At 35.0% G+C, this 23,705-nt stretch overlaps 1 protein-coding gene across 2 annotated transcripts in view; it reads left to right on the forward strand.

The window, feature by feature from the left end:
- LOC149567436 (uncharacterized) overlaps positions 1-23,705 on the forward strand; it is a 132,240-nt gene that overhangs the window by 106,042 nt on the left and 2,493 nt on the right. For both annotated transcript variants that reach the window (XM_089820625.1, XM_089820626.1), the window contains exons 9-12: positions 22,050-22,216; positions 22,453-23,016; positions 23,164-23,222; positions 23,402-23,604. In XM_089820625.1, coding sequence (XP_089676751.1) covers positions 22,050-22,216; positions 22,453-23,016; positions 23,164-23,222; positions 23,402-23,604 — 993 coding nt within the window. The remainder of the gene's footprint in view (positions 1-22,049; positions 22,217-22,452; positions 23,017-23,163; positions 23,223-23,401; positions 23,605-23,705) is intronic.

Here is a 23,705-nt window from a genome sequence, read left to right on the forward strand (position 1 = left end):
CTAGTTATAAAATGATGTTTCAATATAACATACCAAATTGAAAAACTTGTTGAATATTGCAACACAAACTAGAACCACTAAATGCTCAACAAAATACATACCTAAAAATTTCAAAACTCAAGTACTTATCCCAACGATGGCGTGGTTGCGGAACGATGGAGGTTGGGGTGTTCAAGTACTCCAAGTACTTGGTGTGGGGACGTCTTGGAGACAAGTACTTCAATGTTTAAAGGGGAGTGCGAGTCCCTGGGTTTCATCGTTTAAAGTGGAGTCAAGAGATATTGCTGGTAAAAAAACTTATACATTGCCTCTATGCCAATGGTTTTCCATTAAATTTGGTGAGATCACCATATTGGCGAAACATGGTGTCAGTCATAAATAATGCACCTCTTCATTTTGCTAATCCTAGGTATGAAAATGTTTGTACCACCTTATTACAAAAAAAGAGAAAATTTGTAGAGGGGCAACTTAAACCAATTAGAGATTCTTAGGGTGGAATAGGTGTATCTATTGTTTCCGATGGATGGAACGATTGCAAAAACCATTCGTTGATCAAGACTATTTTAGCATTCCCCAAGGGGGAAATGTTTTTGAAGGCGGTTGACTGTGAAGGGGATTGAATGTTGGCGAGTCCATTTCTAGGATTCTAATTGACTCTATAGAGATGGTGGGTATTGAAAATGTTGTCGAAGTAATTACGACCAATGCAAAAGTTGGCAAGGTTGTGGGTGCTTTGGTATAGGCAAGATAGCACATCTTTTGGACACCATGCATTGTATATTTCCTCAATTTGGTGTTGCAAACAATTGGCAACTAAATAGAGTGGGTGGAAGCAATATACCAAAAGGTCGAGGAGATCCAAATGTTTGTGACAAACCACCATATGTCACAAGTAATTTTCAGAAATATTTCAAGATTTGAATTGTTGAAGGTAAATTTGATTTATTTAGTTCCATTTATGTCGTGTTTTACATAACTAAACAAACTATTTTTTAGTTTTATTTACGTATTTCATATGTTTTATAAACTTACTCTTAACATTTTCTTAGGTTGCTAAGACCTAGTTTTCATCTCACACAATTGCTCTAAGACGACTTGTGAAGGTGGAAGAGGCATTTGGTCAAATGGTTACTAGCAACCAATGGAGTATGTGGAAGCAGTCGAATTTAGAGAGGGCCTAAAAGGTCAAGGTGTTAATCTTGGATGACGATTGGTAGGTTCATGTGGAATATGTATTGCAATTCATTGAATCTATCTTGTCTACACTTTGGTTTGTTGATACCAATGCACCATACTTGGGGGATGTCTATGATAGCATGGACACAATGATGGAGAAAATAAAAATGTTATATACAAAGGGGAGAGAATGATCGTGGAGACACCTTTTACAAAAGGGTGGAAGTAATTGTTCTTCATTGTTGGAACACGATAATCATTCCAGTATACCTCCTTGCATATGCTATCTCCAAAGTACTATAACAATTTTGTACTTTGTATCCTAGGGTGAGTACCGCCACATAGAGATTTTGAAATTGCTATGTAATTGGGCATTTAGTAGACTCTTCAAATATCTAAAAGTGGAGTCAAATGTTAGGCAAGAATTTGGATTGTTTGTCTCAAGAAAAAAATAGATCCCTTGTACTATCAAAGATCAATCCAAAATGGATGCTACTGCATGGTGATGCATCCATGGTCAAGATCTTATGAACCTCCAACCTCTTGCCAATCAAGATCCTCTCACATGTAAGTTATTTTTGTTTTTTTTGTCGTTGTATTGTAGAATTGAACACTTAAGATTCTTGAATTTTCCTGCATTTTTTAATTTTTATTTTGTTGGTTTTCTCTCCCTGTTGTAAGCTCTTTCGCCACTAAATGAAATTGGAGTACATACTTCTTTATCCACTCAATGAAGCATAACCGATTGACTAAGAAAAGAGGTGAAGGCTTAGTATTAATTCATTCCAATTTGCGTCTTGTGTCACATAAGGATCCCCAATTCAAATAGGGGGGTGTAAAGCTTTGGGATGTAGCACCTGAGTCTGTTGACTCAAATGGAACCATTCAAGATCTTGCTAGAGTCACTATGGTTGATGTGGATGAGGATGACAACATACCACATGGTGTATCTAGTGTGAGTAAAATTGTTTTGGGTTCAAATGATAATGATGCTCTTGATCTTGCATCCATTGCAATCCATTAGACAATATTTTTTTAATAATTCCTTTGACGATTGGTGAACATTGAATCATATTTCATGAACCACATTTTTGTAATTCAATAATTGTAATGATTTTCATTGGAATTGTGAACATAGAAAATTATGATATCAGTGATATGGCTTAGTTGAATATTTTTCAAATATCAGTTGGCATTCAATATTCAGCTTTGACATTTGGCATTTGGCATTGGTCAATGGTCAATTATCATACTATTAAATGATCTAGTTTTACAATTCTATATCTTTTTCTATTTTTTTGTATATATAATGCACATATACACACACATAAACTCGTATACACCAAACCTTTAAAAAAAAATTTTGTACACCCACATATAGAGTTTGTGTATCCACATCCATCCTTGAACCCAAAACGGTAACCTAGGTTAAGTGTTTGGCACCCAAATAGAGTGGGTGTAAGAGAAATGCTAGGAGGCTGAGGAGATTCAGTTGTTTGTGACGAACCACCATATGTAACAAGCAATTATCAGAAATTTCTCAAGATTGGAATTGATGAAGGTAAATTTGATTTATTTAGTTTGATTTTTGTCATGTTTTACATAATTGAATAAAATATAAATTTTCTTGTTATTTACATATTTTAAATATGTTATTTACTTACTATTAACATGTTCTTAGGTTGTTGAAACTCAGTTTTCATCTCACACATTTTTTCTAACACGCTTGTGAAGGTAATAGAGGCATTGAGTCAAATGGTTTTAGCAACTAATGGGGTATATGAAGTAGTAAAATTTGTAGAGGGCCCAAAAGGTCAAGAAATTGATCATGGATGAGGATTGGTGGGATCATGTGAAATATGTTTTTGAATTCATTGAACCTATCATGTCCATGCTTCTAATTTCTATTACAGATGCACCATGCTTGGGGGATGTCTATGATAGCATGGACACAATGTTTAAGAAAATAGAAGTGGCAATACAAAAGAGAGAGAATGATTCTGAAGACGCTTTTTACAAAAATGTGGAAGCAATTGTTCATCATTGGAACAAGATGACCACACCATTGCACCTCCTTACATGTGCCCTATCTCTGAGGTACTATAACACTTTTGCACTTTCTATCCCAAGGTGAGTACTACCGTTAGAGATTTTGAAGTGGCTTATGGGTACAAGCAGGCATTTAGTAGACTTCAAAGATCCAGAAGTGGAGGCAAGTGTTAGGGAAGAATTTGGATTTTTTGTCTTGGGAAAAAATCAAACCCCTTGTGCTGTTAGAGACCAATCCATAATGGATGCTATTCTATGTTAGCTTGAGTTTACAACGCGGGCGAAGGGGAAACGAGTTTTTGGGAAATCTGAAATTTCAAATATATTAATGAATTGTGTGTGTGTGTGTGTGTGTGTGGGGGCGGGTGTATATGGGAAATCTGAAATTCAAATATATATGTGAACTATATAACATTGTAACATTCATCATACCAATGTAATAACATTTATAAATCTAAAATCAATTATCATAGATCGTAGCATCAAATGAATCATCATAGAATAAGAACATAGGATAGCATCAAATAAAGCAAATGAGGGTTCAAATTTCAATTTCATACATTCACAGATTTAATTCATTGAAACAATGAAAAGTATCATGTCATATATCAATATGCACAAAGGCTGCAAGTTTCAACAAAATGAGAAGTTAAATACTTAAAAGTATCATATTATATGTCAAAGATTGAATTATCATTGCATCAATGCGTCATATAATGCTAAAAAACTTGGTCTCAAACTCCAAAGTGAACATGAAAACAAAGATAAGTGTATTGCCTCCCCTAAGATTTGGTCTGAAAATACTAGATATTGCTCAGATTTACACTCTCAATCTGCATATTTTCTCTAAAGACTTCCAGATTTCAAAGATAACTCTATTCACGTCCTAGCAACAACAAGAGCAAATGATTATTCACTCGGGCATAACTCTATTCACTCAGGCCAAATCTATATGCAACATGCAAAAATACACAATTTGATATTTTCAGTCATATGCTTAAGGTTTGATATTTGTAATAACATATTTAAATATTTAGGGTTGCCTTGAGGTGTGGGGCCTACACAAGATAAGATTAAAATAATTTGCAAATATTTTGAAAAATTATCTTGGACAATTAGGGGACAACTTGGCTGTCCCCAACCGTATTGGGGATGGTCAAAGGCTTTTGAAACTTCCGTTGACCGTCCCTAAGTTTCTGAGATGATTTTCCCAAAATTTATCTTCACCAGGGACTTGGAAACGTTATCAACCGCCATCCCCACAATTGTTTCTGTTTTCCTAATGGGTGCATTTATAGTGGAAATGAATTTCTGGGTAACAATAATGCTACTACATGGTAGTACTTCCATGTTCAAGTTTATATAAAACCTTTAAACTCTTGCAATCAAGATCCCTCTCATAGGTTTTTTTTTAATACTTTTGTTGCCTGTATTGTAAAATTTAACACTTATCATTCTTGAATTTATCTTGCATTTTTTATTTTGTTGGTTTTCTCTCCAAGTTGCGAGCTCTTCTACTACTGATCGAAATTGGAGTACATATTCTTTTATTCATTTAGTGAAGCATAACCAGTTGGCTGCAAAAAGAGCTGTAAATTCATTCAATTTGTGTCTTATGTGATATAAGGATCCCCAATACAAGCAGGAGGCAATGAAGCTTTGGGAAGTTAGCACTAGCAAACTTGGATGAAACCATTCACGATCTTGCTAGAGCCACTATGGATGATGTGGATGATGATGGTGACATACCACATGGTGCATCTAATGTGAGTGGAACTGATTTGGATTCACATGATGACAATGATCTTGAATTTCTAGTCATTAAAAATCGAATAGATGATTTTTTTGATGATTGAACATTGAATCATGTGCCATGAACTACATTTTGTAATTCATTTTCATTGGAATCATGAACATAGACTTATATGATATCATTGATATGGCTTATTTGAATATTTTTCAATTATCAATTGGCATGTGGTATTTATCAATGATCAAGTATCATAATATGAAATGACCAAGTTTTACAATTCTGCATATTTCTCTTTTTTCTGTGTTTGTATATATATGTATATATGTATGTGTATATATATGTATATGTTTATGTGTACATGTATATATATGTATATGTATACACACACACACACCCATGTACTTGGTTCGTGTACCCACACCTGACTTGGGAGACACTCAAACAGAGAGAGAGAGAGAGACTAGGGACAACTGATTCACCCCCACCCCCCCTCTCAATTACTCTAAATCATTCCAACAATTGGTAGCAGAGCTATGGTGCTTGTAGTGAAAATTTTGAAGGTACTTGAAGCTAAAGGTCAAGATGTACAGGAAGTAGAAATGGCCTGCATGGCAAATTCTGATGAAGCTGCATATTGCTGGAATTAAAGATTCAATAGTATTTTACTTGGAAAATGAATATGTAATTGTACCCACACCTATGACAGCCCAGCAGATAAATGAGAAACAAGAGCACAATCATGGAATGTTGGAGATTGCATCTGCCCTAAGCTATTTAGAGTTTGATGACATAAAGGACTACAATATTGCAAAGAAGATGTGGGAAAAGTTGGCAAAGATCCATGGAGGAGATAAGAATGTACTAAGAGCTAAATCAAAAAGCTTAAGAGGAAAATTTGATGACATGAAAATGGTAGAAGGTGAGAACATTGTTCAATATGTTGGAAGAATCAAAGAAGTTGTGAATGCCATTAGAGGAGCTGATGGGAAGATCACTGACGAGACTGTGATCAACAAGGTATTGAGAACTTTACTTCCTATTTATGCTATTAGAGTCTCTACAATACAAGAACTAAGATGTACTCCTGGTAATGATCTAACCTTGGATAGTTTGGTTGGTAGACTCACTGATTTTGAATTGTCAACTTTTGATAATTTTATTGTCCCTGCTATTGAATCTGCTTTCAAGTTACAATTGGTTTTACATAAATTTGAGAAGAAGAAAGGAAAGTATGAGGCTAGCGTGAGTGAATCTTTTGATGATGATCGTGAAGATCTTAAGGCAAAGGAAAAATCAAAGGTAAACTTCCTATAATTTGTTTTCATGCAATAAAGTTGGTCATATTGTTGCAAGATGTCTTGACAGGGATCACAAGGATGAAAGGAAAGACAACAAGCCCAAAGGAAGAAGAGATGAAAGAGACAACAAAGGATACAAATGCAAAGGTAAGAAGTCTTGTTACATTGCTGAAGAAGAGATTGATGATGATTCTGATAGTAATGATGAAGAAGTTGTTTTTATTCTGATGAAGATGATAAAACTGCACTTATGTCATATGTGAGTAAAGGTGATAGATGGATTATTGATAGTGGTTGTTCACATCACATGACTGGCGATAAAAGTAAGTTTGAAACCCTAGAACATTATAAAGAAGGTAGTGTTAAATTTGGTAATGATGCACCAAGTCTTGTGAAAGGTAAAGGATCAATAAAATTGATTGGTAAGATCATATGTGATAATGCTGATTGGGTTCAAAGACTTAACTACAATTTGTTGAGTATGGCATAGTTGAATAATTCAAGCTACAAAGTTGAATTTGAGAATAAGAAAGCCAAGATGTACAATGGTTCTGGTGAAATTGATTGGAAGTGGAGATTGAACCAGAGGTAACTTGTTTTATCTAGACCTATCTGATGATACATGCTTGTTTGCACAATGTGATGATAAATGGCTATGACATAAGAGGTTGTCATGTGAACTATGACAATTTGGTAAGCATTAGTAAGAGAGTTACCAAGATTGAAGAAACTTGATAATGTGACGTGTCAACAATGTCAATTGGGAAAAATGACAAAGTATAGTTTCAAGAGCAAGGCCTATGCTCCTGATGTTATTTTAGAATTGGTTCATACTGACCTTTGTGGACCTGTTGGTGTGCAAAGCTACTGTGGTGACAAATATTTTATTCTATTTATTGATGACTACTCTAGGATGATGACTATGATGTTTCTTAAAGAAAAATTTGATGCATTTCAAATGTTTAAGTGGTATTTGGCTAGAGTTGAAAAAGAAACAGGTAAAAGCTTGAAGTGCCTGAGATTTAATAGAGGAGGTGAATTCATATCTGGGGAATTCAACACATTCTGCAATGATAGAGGAATCAAGAGATAGATGTTTGCACCAAGGACCCCTCCATAGAATGGTATAGCTGAAAAGAGGAATAGATCAATCATGGACTGTGCTAGGACATTGATGATGGAGAAGAGTGTTGCATCTAAGTATTGGAGAGAAGTTGTAAGTACAACTGTTTATACTTTGAATAGAGTACAAGTCAATAAATGTGCAATGTAAAAACCTTGTTTGGTTATAGCTAAATGAAGCATAAATTTCTGTCACATTTCAATGGTTTGACATTTTCTCAAACACATGGCAAACAACCCAATTACCATTGAATATATGATGTCTTAAATTTTCAAACACAATATCAAGATGTACAGGAAACTGATTACAAATTTATTTAATTTTGGCCTTATAAGTTTTGCATAAATAAATACCAAATGCCAATAAACAATTCTGAAATGATTCACACCAGCCTTTGAATTCATTCATCAACAAACCATATAGCAATATAATGAAAAGGGAATTTAATTGTTGGCTGATTATAAATCAAAATTTGAAGCCAACTTGTTTACTTTCAAACTATGTAATATTAACTAAATTTTACAAATTAAGAACTTGGTCTTTGCCATAGAATGTAATTGCAAAGTCGAACTGAAAGCCGCTTGCTCCAATTTCAATCTGGCGTTCACAATCCACCCCTACGAATGCTGCCCAAAAAAAACTCCAATCTGCAGACTAAACCCTTGTCTAGCAACAGAGAAATTATAATATTCAATTGTATAAATGCTCCTCAGCCACAGTTAATACAAAAAAAGGAGACGATAATAAAACTCAAAAGCCCACAATACCTTAGCTGTGGATTCTCATAATTAAATCTACAATACTTCAGCTGTAGATCCTAAACCCTTATACTTTAGCAAGGGCACAAACTTTAGACCCAAAAATGTCACAAAGACAACAAGAGCAAAATAAGATAATCAAATAATTGGATCCTTTTCTCATCAAATGTCCTCATATTTATAATCTCCAAATGACACCGGTTTCCCAAAAGAACTCCATTTAAGAAGCTTACTCTACACAACATTATAATATATTAAAGTGCCATTAATATAATTTATTAATTGCTTTTAGCTCTAGAAAATGACCTTTTCTACCATAACTTAAAATTTTGACACACGGCCATTGTTTCTTGTTCCCACGATTTAAAATTTTTGTCTTGGTTCCAACGAGCTATGATACTGAGGTGACCAACAAACAACACCAACAAAAATAGGAACCTTGGCGTATTTAGATGAATAATAATAATTCACCCGTCTTGTGAAAACAACTAAAGAAGCATCAGATTCAAAATCTGACAACACCAAAGTGATCCTAATGATGAAAGATGATAAATGAACTTGATGGGGTGACTTACTTTAAATAGACGCTCCCTCCAAGATTCTTGGAGCCCAAACAGAAAGCTCGAAATAAAAATCAAGAGCATCACCCAACTCCTCTAACTCAATTGAGCTCATTGGAACGAACAATTTGACTTACTATTCCCTCAAATGGAGCCAAAACACACCATAGGCTATTGGAAGGCCTATAACCACATAACTGAGACCCTCAATTCCTATTGCGAGCTCATGAGGGTCGCGATGGTGAACTGACCTAGCCAATTGTAGGAAGCTGCTAAAAAAGGGGACATTACATACAAATATTATTCCTTTTGAATTATGGTATGGTTATGCACCTAATGTGAAATATTTTAAAGTTTTTGGAAGCAAATGTTATATATTGAAAGACAATAGAAATGGGAAACTTGATTCAAAGATTGATGAAGGCATATTTCTAGGCTATTCCACTAAGAGCAAAGCATATAAGTGTTTGAATTCTAACAGAAACAAAGTTGTGGAAAGTGCAAATGTGAAAGTTCATGAACATGCAGAAAATAATGAAGTTGAATGTTAGGACCCTGAAGGTTACAAAAGTTTCATATACATTGATGAGGGTGAGACCAACACCTTATTTGAACTTGAGAAAAAAGCTGCTGAGCAGCAGCGACCAGTGCATGCCAAGTTACAGCAATGAAGTGCCGAGCATTGGGAAGAGCTTGCCGAGTATCGACAAGTGATTGTCAAACAACCAAAAGAACAAGTTGAAATACATGAAGTGTAACTTGAAGCAAATCTACAAGATGAAGAAGATGAGAGAAGACTTGAGCCTTGTTGCCTAAGTTTCATTCATATCTTTTTCCTTAAGGTTTTGAGTCAAGCATCAAATTAATGAGTCTGAGTCTAGATTGCCTATAGGATGATCTTTCTTCTCATCATTCCTTTGAGCTAACCTAATGCGAGTAATCATTTAAGCAATGCATCAAGTCCGAAGCTAGGTGATTAGGGTTTGGAGGGTTATGCATTTTTTTGATGAGAAGAAGGTCTAGATTTTTTGCTAAGTCATGTTTTCTTGTTCCTAATCATGTGAAGGACAAAGATTTATGGCAGCCCCTCATGAAAATATTTTTACAAATCTTTGAGAAACCCTAATTCTGTGATCAAGTGTTCCATTAAAGACATAATGCAGGTAAAATGGAGAAATCATGATAATATACAGAGCAAATACAATAGAGGAACATTGAAGACCAAGCTTGAAGACAATATATAGATTGTGAGAATGAACTACAAGAAGATCAGTTGAATTTGATGCAGAATGAATACTTAAAAATGTAGAAATGGGGAAGAACACGATCAAAGGTGGCGAAGACCTGAGTGGAAATCAATTCGACGAATCAAAACATGTCTAATCGTCCACATCACTAAGTTGAAAAGTCAATCGAATGAAAGAACGTATGCTATTGGCCAATTGAAAAGTCAAATGCTTACCTGTCATATTGGGTCCCGTTCAAACGAAAGTTAAATGCATGTCGTTGACTGTCAGATCAAAGAGGATCTACGAAGTTCGTTATGTTGCTATATAAAGATGCTTGACTGTTATTCATAGTGACATAGAGACATGAAGGCACATGTTTGGTGGGCCATCATCTCTTATGAAGTGCCATTAGAGTCTAGTCACGAGGTGCCAATGAAGCAAAATAGTCCGATGTCAGACAATAAAGTACTGCCACATGTATGCCACGAGGTATATAACTAGAAGGCATACCCACAATGCAAAGGGAAATTAATGAGTTAAATTCTTTAAATGATCACCGTCAGATCATAAAGAGGTCCACGAATGTCGCTATCTCGCTATACGAAGTTGCTCGACCGTTATTCATAGCGACATAGCGACGATTCGAGATGTGGAATTGTGGGCCCAAATTCAGTTTGTGAGCCACAAAAGGTAAGTGGGTTCCGGATTGGCGTACTGCGATTGGATATTTTCGCTGACAGTGACAAAGGTGGGTTAGTTTTGCAAGCGCCGTCAGATCTTAAAAGATCAACGCTTCTTGCTATGCTGCTATGGAAAGGTGCGTAGAAATTAGTCTTAGCAACAAAGCGACAAGAGGGACCCACGGTAGAAAATATAAAGGGAGCCATAATGTTTAAATTGCGATCGTTAATTTGAGATCGATGGCCAGAATTTGAAAATGTAGTGACCGTTGTAATATGAAATATATGTATTTGGTGCGGAACAACAGAAGATGAAGAAAATAGTGTTATCACAGGGTTTTCTGAAGATTGCAAGAAGTTGAACAGTCATGGAGTGTTTTCAAGAATATCTCTGATTCAGATTCATCAATAGAAGAGATAGCACGTGCTCATATTGCGATATAAACTGGATATTTTCATATTTTATTCTTTATTATATGACTGTTGCTCTGCCAAAATTTAGAAATGATAACAACAAACTATAAATGTAACCTCATTTGATAATACAAAGGTCGACAAACTTGATGGTGAACGAGTCTGTTATTCCATTTACTTTTTGTTTATTGGTCATGTTTGGTTTCCCATTGTTAGATAAGTTCCACATAAAGAGTTGAAGGACAGTTGTATGTGAACCTATGATAATCAGGTGGATTCCATTTCATTTTGATGTTTGCAGTGAAAGTTATTCCATTTACTTTCCTCATATATGATTTTGCTTCGTCTCTTGTTCATTTCATATCATGTTAGATAGTTTCATTGAGAAATGAAAGAAAAATGTATATGAATCTATTAGTTATTGGTTGGATTCCATTTCATTCAAGCCTGATAGTGAAATCAATTCCATTTGCCCTCATATGTTTATCTCTTCATTCATCTTTTGCATTTAGATCATAAATCTACACTTAGAAGTAGGAGTGGATGTTAGAAGAACTTCAAGGTAGCTTGTGATATCCATTCTACTGGGTGTTATAAGTTGTCCAAATCTATTTCTGCCTGGGGTGTTTGTAGTTATGAATATCCTAGTTTATCCTTTTTTGCTCTCAGGTTAAGAGCATAGCCCATATCTCAATGATCTATTAAAAACACAATTTATTGCATATATTGCATATAAGGGAGCTGTACCTTACAATTCAAAGGGCAGTGATATAACACATACATTGACCCATTTGTTGGTGAACATCCTTTTGCTCCTCACATTTTGGGCATTTAGAGTCAAGGTAAAGCCAAGTTAAAAGGAGGGACAAACTGTTAACCAACAAGCCTACATTAACCAAATATGTAAGAAGACATGCATTGTTGCAAGGTTAATTGAGAAACTAAGATATTGAGAGGTGGGGTGAATCAAGATCTGTAAAACTTTTATCCCTTAAAACAACTTTACTGTAATTACCATATTTTCCATCTTATATCCAATTCATGGATAATATAACTTGTAAAATCAAAGTGTTGTAATAAGTAAATCTAACCATCAATTACATGCATGAAATGTAAACATATAACACAAAGATTTCGTTACCCAGAAACCCACCAAGGTGAAGGTCAAACTGGGGTGGGGATCACACCCACAAATCTTCACTACTGCAGTAATAAAGTTAACTTGTTAGGATTACAATTTTGATCATTTTGATGATCTATCTTGTGAGGGGTCTGCCTTGTTAAAGGCTGTTAAGACTGTTAGGTCTTACCTTGTGAGAGGATTTTACACTTACAATAAAGTAAGGACTCGGTTAAGAGATTTACAAAGGTCTGTTAAAACCACTCTGTTAAGAGATTATCCCTGACTCAGTTATGATTTAGTACTTGATCCTTTGGTTTGCACTCTACTGCTGATTATGGATCTCCTCTCTTCAATTCTTTGTTTTGATCTTCAATCTAATATCTCTTTGGTCTGTCCTTTACTGCTTCTTAAGGTCGCTATCTCTGTTCTTCAAAACTTCTTTCTTGCATGCAGTATCTAAGACTTAACTCCCTTGCTTCCTCTGCAATGTTCGCATTATCACTCGTGATCTTGCTTTGTGATCGCATGTATCAGTATATATTTCAAATAGGGTTTGGATCAGCCTATTTAAAGATTTCTAAAGAGTTTTCTAGACGCTTTCCTTTTTGCCTCTTCATCTAATTGGTTGTTCATTCCTCACAGGGATCGGTGATCCACATCAAAATTTGTAACAATTTTTGTTACAACCTCTACAATTATTAAATGTCGTGTACGTATCGGCTACAAACAGTTTACCTCAAAGTTTGTATCATTTCAGACTTTAATGTCTACTCTGTGTTGCTCAGCACTCATTGTTTCTAATGCTCGATTGTCGCTGTTCTTGCTCGGTCTCAACTGTTCTCGGCGCCTTCATAACTCAGCATGTATATACACTAATTGCTCGACATTTACTAGGCTCGGCTTATACTGAAAATACTCGGCGACCAAAGACTTGCTCGACTCCTATAGAGCTCGGCATATACATGTTTATTTACAAGTCTTCCACATGATTCGGCCTATATAGAGTAGCTTGGTCGCAATGATGACTGACTGACTCTGCCTCATATATGACTGTGTTTGACAATAATAGATCACAAGATTTAGAGATACCAACATGCACATGATCAAATCATTGGAGACAAAAACTCCGAAGTTATGATAAGAAAAATATTGAGAAGTGACACATGCCTACTATGTGAATTTGAGCCTAAATCAGTGAAGAATGCTTTGGATGATGAACACTGGATTCTAGCAATGAATGAAGAGATTGAGCAGATAGAAAAGAACAAAACCTGGTCACTGGTACTTAGATAAAGGACAAGAATGTTATTGGAACAAAGTGGGTATTCAGAAACAAGTTGAATGAGAAAGGTAAAGTTACAAGAAACAAAACAAGATTATTTTGTAAGAGATATGCACAAGAAGAAGGTCTTGACTATGGGGAGACATTTGCCCCTTTTGCAAGATTGGAAGGAGTGAGAACTCTACTTGCATATGCTTCTAACAAAGGATTCAAAGTATACCAAATGGATGTCAAGTCTACATTTTTTAATAGAATTCTAGAACAGGAAGTCTACATTGAACAACTTGAAGGATTTGTTGACCCAAACAACAGAGATATGGTATGTAAGTTTGTAACATCCATATTTCCAGGGTCTTAATTAACAACCAACATATCCAAAGAAATACAAATAATACTTCATTTTCATAGGAAGACAGTTAATTCAATTTTGTTCATATGAAAGAGATTGACGGTTAAAATCAGTTAAACAAAATTTCGTAACGAAGAGCTGAAAACACCATCAATGAAAATTACTATAGAAGTTATAAACCACATACCTTGAAATTTGAGATCGAAATTTAAAACTTGGGATGCTTCTGCAACCACCCGGGTTAGTCCACAAATACCACTATAACATTATCAAAACACAAATTCCATCCAATATTGTTAATTCAAAATCAAATGATGATTATCATTAAATACTACCATATAAAATTAGTGCATCGCCTACCACTGTAATCATTAGGGCATTGATTACCATTTGATTTTTTAGGGCTTCTGATACTGCTGTATCACATAGGGCTTCCAATACCACTGATTCAAATAGGGTTTCCGATACCACTGATTCAAATAGGGCTCCCAATACTACAGATTCAAATTAGGGCTTCTGATACCATTGTACAATTTAGGGTTCCAATGACCACTCAATCAATTTCAGATTCCTTTCCTTCCGATTACTTAATTGTGATAGTAACTCATGATTAGAAAATATACTTATATTCGATATTCATATAAATGAAAAACAATCCATAAATCTATCTCTTGCATCTAAGTGTAACGATGAAATAACTCAATTAATCTTACCTTCTTGTATATTAATCATAAAAGTGATAATACCTGTTTCCGACAACCAATTGAATGTATGACTTATCTTTGTTCGATGCACATCCGGTAACTTATGGAGAGGTGAAACATTGTCAGGGGCTTAACCACCCAACCTTGGACCAAACCTTATTCCCACACAATCTCTAACGAGAAAAACCCTCCCTACCCGGAATTGGTAGGGATCATCTTGCCATCCACTGGGCATTCTGGTATGTAACACACCATATGACTTGGCAACAAGAGATCACAATAATAGGAATATGCATGAGCTATTAATTACTCATCACTTAGATATTCTTATTTGATTTCATAATTGGTTTTAGCAGTTTAACTCTACCTCTTCACCTTTCTAAGGCTTCTTGCTGGTGAATTCGTTGGTGTTAGTGGATCAAATAAGCATTCTGATTATAAAAACATGAGCATTGATATTGGTTCAATCATACATTCAAGTTTTACAGTTATCATAAGGTTATTTAATGAAGATCTTCAATGAATTCTATATTAAGCCAGAAACCAATAGCAAGGTGCTTTAATCTAGTCTCAATCTATTAATGTATAGCTGGCAATGGTTTTAACATTCAAACCAGGAAAGAATAGGTTAAGAATATGAAAAACCTTTGCATTATTTTTAACTCTATCAATATGTACCGAATAGTAATCGAATAAAGAAGAACTAGGAATTACAATGCATATCTCTTGTTTCTAATAGCCGACTACAGTCAGACTTTCTATTTAGATAAGGTAAACTTCTGAACATGAATGCATACTCTGTATTACTCTTAGTCCTAGCAAATGAGTAGCCGGCTGCAGATGGACATACACTCAGAAAGAAGGAATTCATTAATAATGACATGGTATTATACAATGATCATGGATCAGAAGGAAATTCTAGAACCTAGCCAACTGCTATGAAAAAAGAAATAAACAGAGTCTAAATTAATAACTTATCACCTGATAGGAATTTTTAAGAAACGGAAGAAGTGAACCATCTTATCCTTACATTGCAGATCAACAACTGTGCCAACAAGCAGTTCTTCAACAGCTAGGAACGATTCAACAACATGCCTAGTTCAGTAATAGATGATAGCATTTTCTTGAAGTGAAATATGCATAGAATCGAATGGAAACGTTCATATCCATCAAACGATGCAAAGATGTCTTCTTAGCAGCAGAGTATGTGCCTTCAGGAATCAAACATAGTGCCATTTTGGGTATATAATAGGCTACAGACATATATCGCAGTACATACATTCATCGCACCAAGGCATATATTAAACCGCAGGTATACAAGAGTATGGGACGCTAAAAAAGTTTCGAAGGCCCCAAATGCTATTGCCGTTTGTTGGACAGAGAAACGATTGGAAAGAGGAATGATCTCCAAAATCGAATCATGGCAAACTTTAGTGGTTGGCTAAGTCTCCTCGGCTACCATCAGTTATCAAGATGACCCTTTGAAAACATCATATATTCGAATTAAAAAGAAAATAAAAAAGTTGGAAGAGAAGTTGGAAAGATTGACAAACAATTTGAATTGCCAAATATTAAATTTGATTAAAAGAAATAATATTAAAATGGAAAGAATAGAATTTGGAAGATAATAATTCCATTATTATTAAAATTTGAACGTTATAATTCAAATGTTATTATATTTCAACTATTATTATTATAATCTTATATTTATAAATGTACATGTAAACATCACTTTATTAAATTATTAAAATATAATGATGCCAAATCATTTTTAAAATATAAGCACGTATATAAATTATTATTAAAATAATATGTTGAAAGTTAATTTAAAATCCTTTGAGATACATTTTATATTTTAACCCAATTATTTTCTCAATTTATTTATTTAAATAACTCAATGCGGGTCCACAGATGTATCCCATTTCAAGTCACTAGGTCCTCTACCCGTATGCCCAATGATGGTGATGCCCTGTCTAATTTTTTTCTGACAATGCTTCCACCTCATTGACATGCTCCTTATAAGGAAATTCTCCATCGTTAAATTATATTATCATAATAAATTATTTAAATAATCACAACGGTTAACCATCTTCGTAATTCCATGAATTCGTGATTAATGATCAACTAACATGTCATCTTCACTTGAAATCATAACAACTAACTATCTTACCATTTCTCCAGATTATAACAAATTAAACTGCCAACTAACTTCATGCGAACCTCAACGATTATATTTCAAATTAGGTCAAAAATTGGGATGTAACAAAGTTGCTTAAAACACTGTATGGATTGAAACAAGCCCCTAGAGCTTGGTATGAAAGGTTACACTCATACTTTGTGAAGATTGGTTTTTCAAGGACAAATGATAACGAAAATCTATATTTGAAGACTGAATTTGTAAAAGGGATACTTTTGGCTGAGATATTTGTTGATGATATAATATTTGGAGGAAAGGATGCATTTTGTAAGTCATTTGTAGATCAAATGAGGCAAGAGTTTGGAGAGATCAATTTTTTTGTTGGCTTGCAAGTGTATCAAATGAAGAAAGGTATCTACATTACTCAATCAAAATATATCGAGGAGATATTGATTTTTTTTTGGATGGAAGACTCAAGACCAATTGGAACACTAATGGCTATTGGACATAAACTTTCAAAGGATAATGATTCTACTGATGTGAATCAAACCTTGTATAGATCAATGATTGGAAAGTTGCAATATGTTGTTCATAGCAGATCAAATATTGCACTAGAAGTTAGGATTGTTGCTAGATTTTTTGCAAATCCACTGTTAAAAGAATATTGAGATATCTAAAAGGATCAGAGTATTATGGATTGTAGTACAAGAAGAATGACAAGTTTGAATTGAAAGTATATATTGATGCAGATTGGGCCGGAAATGTTGATGATAGAAAGAGTACAAGCGGCGGAGTTTTTTTTTTGGGAAAGAGACTGGTTTCATGGACAAGCAAGAAGCAAAATTGCATCTTCCAAGCTACAACTGAATCTAAATATGTGGTAGCAGCATTTAATTGTTCTAACATAGGGTGGATCAAGCAATTGTTAAAGAGAATGAAGGAAGAGATCACTAAACCAGGTGTTATATTCTGTGATAACACAATTGCTATAAATATATCTAAAAGTTCTGTGATGCACACTAAGACCAAGCATATTGCTATCAAGTATCATTTCTTGAGATAGTTGGTACAAAACAAAGAAGTGAGATTGGAGTATGTGAATACAAACGAATAAATTGCTGATATATTCACAAAACCTTTACCTAAGGATGCATATGAATATCTAAGAGGTAAGCTAGGGGTGATTTCCCTTACTAAGATTACTTAAGCGAAGATGGAGCTTTGCATCAAATGTTTTGATCAGAACATCTTACAAATTGATGTAGAAGGTCACACTTTAGGACCTGCCTAAAGCTGTGAAGAGAGAAGCACAAGATGTTAAATCAATCATAAGCAAGATGTTAGATGAAGAACCTAGTTCATAGAACTGACAAAGAGATATCTACATGTTGAAGATGTATGAGATAGAGTTTATTGAATATGTTGAAGTGTCTTTGACATTGTTTTCAAAGAGGGACAGATTATATAGTTACCATGAAAACATGAGTAAAAGGGAGATATGAAGTAGTTACCATAAATAATCAGAGGGAGAGAATTGTATATCAGTTACCAAGAGGAGCAAAAGTCAAGAGGGAGAAGTATGCAGTTATTATCAATAAGAGTGAGGTGTTGCCATCAAGAGATTTTGAAACAGTTCAAAAGATGTTCTAATATGATAGAGGGAGTTGTTGGAATTGTTACTAGAGGTGTTGCATATCAGAGCAGCTGAGATGCGAATTAGAATGAAACTAAAAGATGAGATCAAAGAGATTGTTGGATGCCGAGATGAGAATCAGAATGTAACTAAGGATATTAATGAATATTGGATATTGAATGCAGAAGGAGTTGATTGAAGAAAGTCAAGTGTTTTGGATTGCATGGTAACTAAAAGTGTTTCCATCAATGCCAAAGAGGGAGATTGTTGGAAACTACAATCAGAACAATTGTTATGTTATCATTGATGTCAAACCTTATTGGTGAGACAGTTGCTAATTGAGTAAAGTGCCATATCAAGATGATTGATGAAGAGGATTTGAAAAGAGATAACAAGAAGACCTAGTGGAAAGGTTGAGTTATTTGGAATTACAATGGACTCTTGATCAGTTAGACCTTGACAAGATAATGTGTTGTTTAATCATATCACTAAGTGGAGAAGATAGTTGTGTTGAAGCCTAGAAGAGATGATCAATGAAGGGCCAAACACATAGGCTTAACCCAGCTTCAAAGTAGAAGATTAAGGAACTTATAGTTGAAGCCGAGCTGTGCTAGTGCCGATTGAGTGAATAGTAGCAGCCAAGGAAATATAGTATCGGTTGAGCACCAATAAAGACAGGGTATCAGAAAAGTTGGACCGATTGTGAATAAAAAGGACCGAGTGAAGAAGCATAAGCTGAGCTAGAAAGTTAGTGATGATCGAGGCCGGGGAACACAGTTTTGATCGAGTGTCAGGATTTGTTATTTTGTGAAGGAATTGAGATTCTTGGCCCACATAGTTGGATTCTTGAAGTATGTAAAGCCTATTGAATATAAGGATTGATGAGCTGGAACAATTTAATGCAAGAGAAATTGTGTTTAATTTCTAGAAATGGATTCAAAGAAGTTTTTGAGAAGGATTTAGAAGGAAAAGGAGAAAATGAAAAGATGGAAGGATTTGATGAAAAGATGGAAGGATTTGATGAATCTGACCTAAACCTAAGATCAACATTGGTGTTTAAGCGACAAAAGATCAAAGTTACCTATTTAAGGTGGCATAAGTGCTAACCTAGTAAGGTTGGAGTATTTGTTGATTCTATTGATTGGCGTACTTGAGAAAAACGTTGAACAATGAGGAGTTAAGGTGAGGAGTGATTGCTTGAAGGGTTGCCAAGGGAATCAGTGATGGAGATGATAATGGAGGTTAGTAAATGAATCAACTTCCTTCACAAAATAACAAATGTTGACACTTGGCCAAAACTGTGTTCCTCGACCTTGGTCATCACTAGATAACTCGGTCATCACTAACTTTCTTGCTCGGCTTTTACTATCTTCGCTTGGTCCTTTTTACTAGCGCTCGGTCCAACTTTTCTGATACTTAGTCTTTACTGGTGCTCGGTCGACACTATATTTGCTTGACTGCTATTGTTCACTTGGTCGACACTAGCACAACTTAGCTTCAATTGTAAATCCTTAATCTTTTGCTTTGAAGCTCGGTTAAGCCTATGCATTTGGTTCTTCATTGATCATCTTTTCTAGGCTTGAACACTATCTTCTCCACTTAGTGTTATGATTAAACAACATATTATCTTGTCAAAGTCTAATTGATCAAGTGCCCATTGTAATTCCAAATAACTCAATCTTTCTACTAGGTCTTCTTGTTATCTCTTCTCAAATCCTTTTCATCAATCATCTTGATATGACACTTTACTCATGTAGCAATTGTCTGACCAACAAGGTTTGACATCAATGACAACATAATAATTGTTCCAATTGTAGTTTCCAACAAGAAAGAGATGACTTTTTAAAGGATTAGGACAAATAATTATGAGGTATTTAATTCTCTTTTGTGTAAGACTTTTGCTTGCTTCATTTCTTTCCTTCTGCACAAATACTTAACAAATTTGATTGCAAAGCAAGGACACAAAGTGCATGTTTATTTCATTGGAAGCATATTTCTTGTTTACAACAAAGAGAAGTAAAATTTTCACATATAGCTGAAAAAATCAATAGAGTTCTACCACATATCACCTAAATACTTAACAAATCTGATTACTAACCAAGAACACAAATTGTGTGTTTATTTGATTGGAAGCATCTTTCTTGTTTACAACAAAGAGAAGTAAAATTTTCACATATAACTGAAAAAATTGACAAGAGTTCTACCACATATAACCTAAAAGACAGCTTCTTTGATACGTCATTTTTGTGGATAAAATTGCATATAGGTAGTAGCATAAACGAGTTATAAAATATACTATAATCAGTCTTCCACAGGGACACGGCACCCCCAAAGAATCTACATCTCTTGTAAAGGGACATTTATGAGACTTGGGGAATTGGGGGAAATGCTCCACTGCCACCTCTACCACCTTTGTTGGGAATGCACCCAGGTCACTTACTATATGATACATGCCATCACATACTGAATGCAACCTTGAATTCTAGGAAATTAGTTTTTGCCTTTCATTCGGAACTCGCAGAGATTTTATATTGCCAATTTTGCCTTAATTCACTTCAATTTGTATATCAGCGCCAGCCCTTCTACCACTGCTCTGCTGCAATTTCCCCATCATCCCCTTGTCATCCTTAGGGCAACTATGAACTATAATGTATAGCATTGCCATTATGTCTATTGTGTTATACATTGCAAAATTGGTGGATGGCAGACCATAGTTGCAGCAAGCATCATTTCTCTCCTTAAACCATGTTGGTTTGTTTCTATAGCAGAGCCACTACCAAAGGTGTTGAAACTGAAATAGTTTATGGAGAAATTCCTCCTCCCTCACTCACCTGCCTGAGGATTTTCTTTACTAAGACATTCAGAGAGCAAAGGGGCAATGCAATTTATATTAGAGAAATATGTAAAGTACATGCCACTAAAATCACTAATGACAGGCAAAACTGATAAATATGTAGTGATCTCAATGCTGTTGGATGCCGCTTAGCTGAAGCACTGTTCTATGGTGATGAATTTTAGAACAATGCATAAGTAAAAAGGGCATATTCAAATGCATTGAGAGAATTTCAATTAACAGAAGAAAACTATTAGCAAGTTGCAATTGTACAAGCAAGAGAAGGAATTTTTCCCCTCATGTAGGCATTTGATTTAAGAAAGGATCAACACTGTGTTGCCTGTTATTAATTCACAAATTGACATTAGCCATTTTGTTTATTGATATTCTTTGAATTGAATTTTTTAAGTGTTATCAATTCAATTATAAAATGTTTTGCAAAAAAGTAAATGTAGGGCATTGGGGGGATTGCTTTGGCAATGAAACCCTTGAAATGTGGTAGATGGTAATATTCTTTTTGAAGCAAAATTGGACTTCTACTTATTAGCATTCTCTGATCATATTTGAACATATATCGTTTAATAATCTTAATGAGTTGAGCTAAAAGTGGATGAATGACTTTGTATTTGGGACCCTTTAACTTTACATTTGTGACAGGTTTTGAACTTTAATGCCTTTGTTGTGATTATATTGGTTCTCTTGTACATGGACGTACATGGCTTTTCCATATTGTGTTTTTACCTCCAGTAAATGGAAAATCCTAACACATCGTTCACTCTTGTTAACACCATCTACATGGATTGCTACTATATTTAAAATTACTCCCCAACTCCAGTTGACTAAATAAGCTGTTAGTTTTCTCCATTTCCTTAACAATATTTTCAAGGATTATTCAATCACCAATCAATAGCCATCATGACTCACTATGTTTTCTATCCAATTTTACAGATTCTGTGCCTGCAATGTCCATTGCATTGCGTTCATTTATGGCTGCTGGTTTTCTAACTACCTCTGTTGCTGCTGGTGCTCTTGCTATCTCCTCAGCTACTCTAGCAGCTTCAGGAACTCTAACTACAGCAGGTTTCATTGTTGCTGACCCATCAAGAAATCTTTTGGTGAGTATATGACAAAAAATTTAAAAAGCAGTTCTGTGGTATTTGTGCAGAGTATGAGGTCATGTTTCTTAGCAATATGCTACTCGACATACTAGTTATTTGCTTTGTTAATTATAATGCACGATGCATAGTTATCTGTTAAGTTATATTAAATGCAGTTTTTTTTTTGTTGGAGATTTTCACTGTCTTATGTTCTTTCATTTCGGATGTCTCTATTTACTTAAATCTGTTTGCAGGGGATGGCTGGGCATTTACAAGTATTTGCCTTTTCAAGTTGGTTGTCTGTGAGTTTGCCTATAGAATATCATGAGACCACCATAGGTCTTAGGTGGCTCATTCCTCACGCTAAGCTGCCCTGGAAAAGGCATGAGACCTCAATAAGTAATTTTGAACCTCAATTTGTTGCTGGCATGCCTACCTTGTCGACAGTCAATCCCAAGCGCAATTTGATATCTGACAAATTCAAATATCATCCTAAAAAAGACCATTATTTACTTGATTCTACTTTACCATACTTGCTATTCATTAATACACTATGTACAGAAAAACATTCTTCTTTAGAATGCTGCGTGGATTTTATACAGAAGCACATTAACGGTCAGAAGCTCATTTGGCAGAAGGATGCTCAAAGGATGTTTTCAGGTTTACGGATACCATCTTTGGATGCTTGTAATTATGAATTGCACCAATCTTGGAATGTTACGCACCCTGTCAGAAGATCCAGGGGGCGGAAGCTAGGAGCGAATTCCACTATGTATGGCCCAGCTCTTGAATTGAGAGAATATATTCGCTACTTTATGGTGAGTATTTGCTTCTTCTGAATGGTGCGCAATCCATTCACAGTAGAAGACAATCTACCTTCCATTTTCTGGTTAATAAATGATTGCTTCAAATTGCCACTAAGAAGCTTCAAACTAAATGAATTTCATGGTTTAATTTTTCTGCAGAATGAAAGTAAATGGTTATCAGCATCGAAATTCTTACATGGTGGAAAAAGTGACACAGGGTAAGCTTGATTTACATTCAATTATATACAGGGATTGAGAAGAACATAGTTTATCATTATTAGGACAGATCAGTTGCTTACTGAAATGGAAGTTCAGTATCTAGGTGCACGACCCTGAAGTTATCTTTTTCATCAAGGGGCTTGTGTTTTATGTTCCTTCTGAATCGCCATTGATGCAGATGGCAGCATTTTGGAATGAATATGTTTTGGCTTGGAGTCGTAGTTGGGGCCTTATTTGTTTTGCATGTATTGATAGTCCTTTTTCTGAAGTGGCGAACAAAAACATCCCTCCGAGGAGCTCTTTCTTTTCCTAGATTTGAGCTTTTCATGCTGATACTTGTACTTCCTTCCATGTGTCAAGCGTCTGCATTCATCATTAGAGGTAACTCCTGTGCCCTGACAATAAATTTTCTTGGTGAATGCATTTTATCATTATTAAAGACATTATATTTCCACAGTTCATGTAATAAATTACTGTGAGCT

Source organism: Cupressus sempervirens, chromosome 3 (assembly GCF_028749045.1).
Source record: "Cupressus sempervirens isolate cs-2001-9-10 chromosome 3, ASM2874904v1, whole genome shotgun sequence".
Classification (NCBI taxonomy): domain Eukaryota; kingdom Viridiplantae; phylum Streptophyta; class Pinopsida; order Cupressales; family Cupressaceae; genus Cupressus; species Cupressus sempervirens.